The 968-nt window shown below is 56.3% G+C and overlaps 1 protein-coding gene across 1 annotated transcript in view; it reads left to right on the plus strand.

The window, feature by feature from the left end:
• The window catches only part of NDRG4 (NDRG family member 4), a 35,324-nt gene that overhangs the window by 20,802 nt on the left and 13,554 nt on the right, over positions 1-968 (plus strand). Inside the window, exons 7-8 of the mRNA XM_018575234.1 lie at positions 177-263; positions 347-435. Coding sequence (XP_018430736.1) covers positions 177-263; positions 347-435 — 176 coding nt within the window. The remainder of the gene's footprint in view (positions 1-176; positions 264-346; positions 436-968) is intronic.

Below are 968 nucleotides of genomic sequence, written 5' to 3' on the forward strand. Positions count from 1 at the left end.
ACCCATCCCAGGAACCATGACATGAACCCGTCCCAGGAACCCAAACATGAACCATGACATGAACCGAAGTGATGACATGACAGAAGTGATGATCTGCCGTTCTGGGGGGAGAGTTTTAGGGTTAGACCCTCTGTCAGGGTGTGTGTGCCCGTGTTCAGCCTGATCTCTCCCCACAGCTGATATTCCCGGAGTTGGTGGAAGGTTTGGTGCTCCTGAACATCGATCCCAATGGGAAAGGTTGGATCGACTGGGCGGCCTCCAAGGTAAGCCGGGGGAGAGACATACAATGGAGATTTCTCACCGTGCCCCCCTCCCCCGAGCTCTCACACTGCTTGTGTCTCCGCAGCTGTCCGGACTGACCAGCTCCCTCCCCGACACCGTGCTGTCTCATCTCTTCAGCCAGGTAGGTGCTATGGTTACAAAATGCCACACCACTGCCACCGAGGGTGACATGGCTTACCACCGGCAATAACAATGCTGCCTGTTGGTGTGGTGATAATACTGCAGTCATGATAGTTGCCATGGTGATGATAGTTGCCATGGTCATGATAGTTGCCATGGTGATGATAGTTGCCATGGGCCCACTATGGCTCCTCTGTACAGGAGGTGTTGGGTACCAGTATGGCTTCCCCTTGTAGAGGGACGGTGTGACTCCCAGCAGTGGTAGTGCTACGGTAGAGCCTGATGTTCCTGGTAGTGGTGGCGGCAGGGCAGCCATCAGATATTTTGGGGCCCCTTACACAGCTTTAGGCCTGGGACTTAGTACCGCACTGGACTCAGGACGCACCTGAGAGTGAACCTGCAGAGCCCATCTGAGACTCTCTATGGTGGGCTCTGCAGGGTTCTCGGGGTTAGCTGGTCGGGATCTGCATCTCCCTCCCATCTTCTCTTGCGGCCCCGCCTCCTCTACCGCTGGACTTCCGGCCGGTGCGATATCAGAACAATGGCGGCACTGATGGGGCCCCAGC

Source organism: Nanorana parkeri, unplaced genomic scaffold, assembly GCF_000935625.1.
Source record: "Nanorana parkeri isolate BGI_ZX_2015 unplaced genomic scaffold, ASM93562v1 scaffold3669, whole genome shotgun sequence".
In the NCBI taxonomy this organism is placed as follows: Eukaryota; Metazoa; Chordata; class Amphibia; order Anura; family Dicroglossidae; genus Nanorana; species Nanorana parkeri.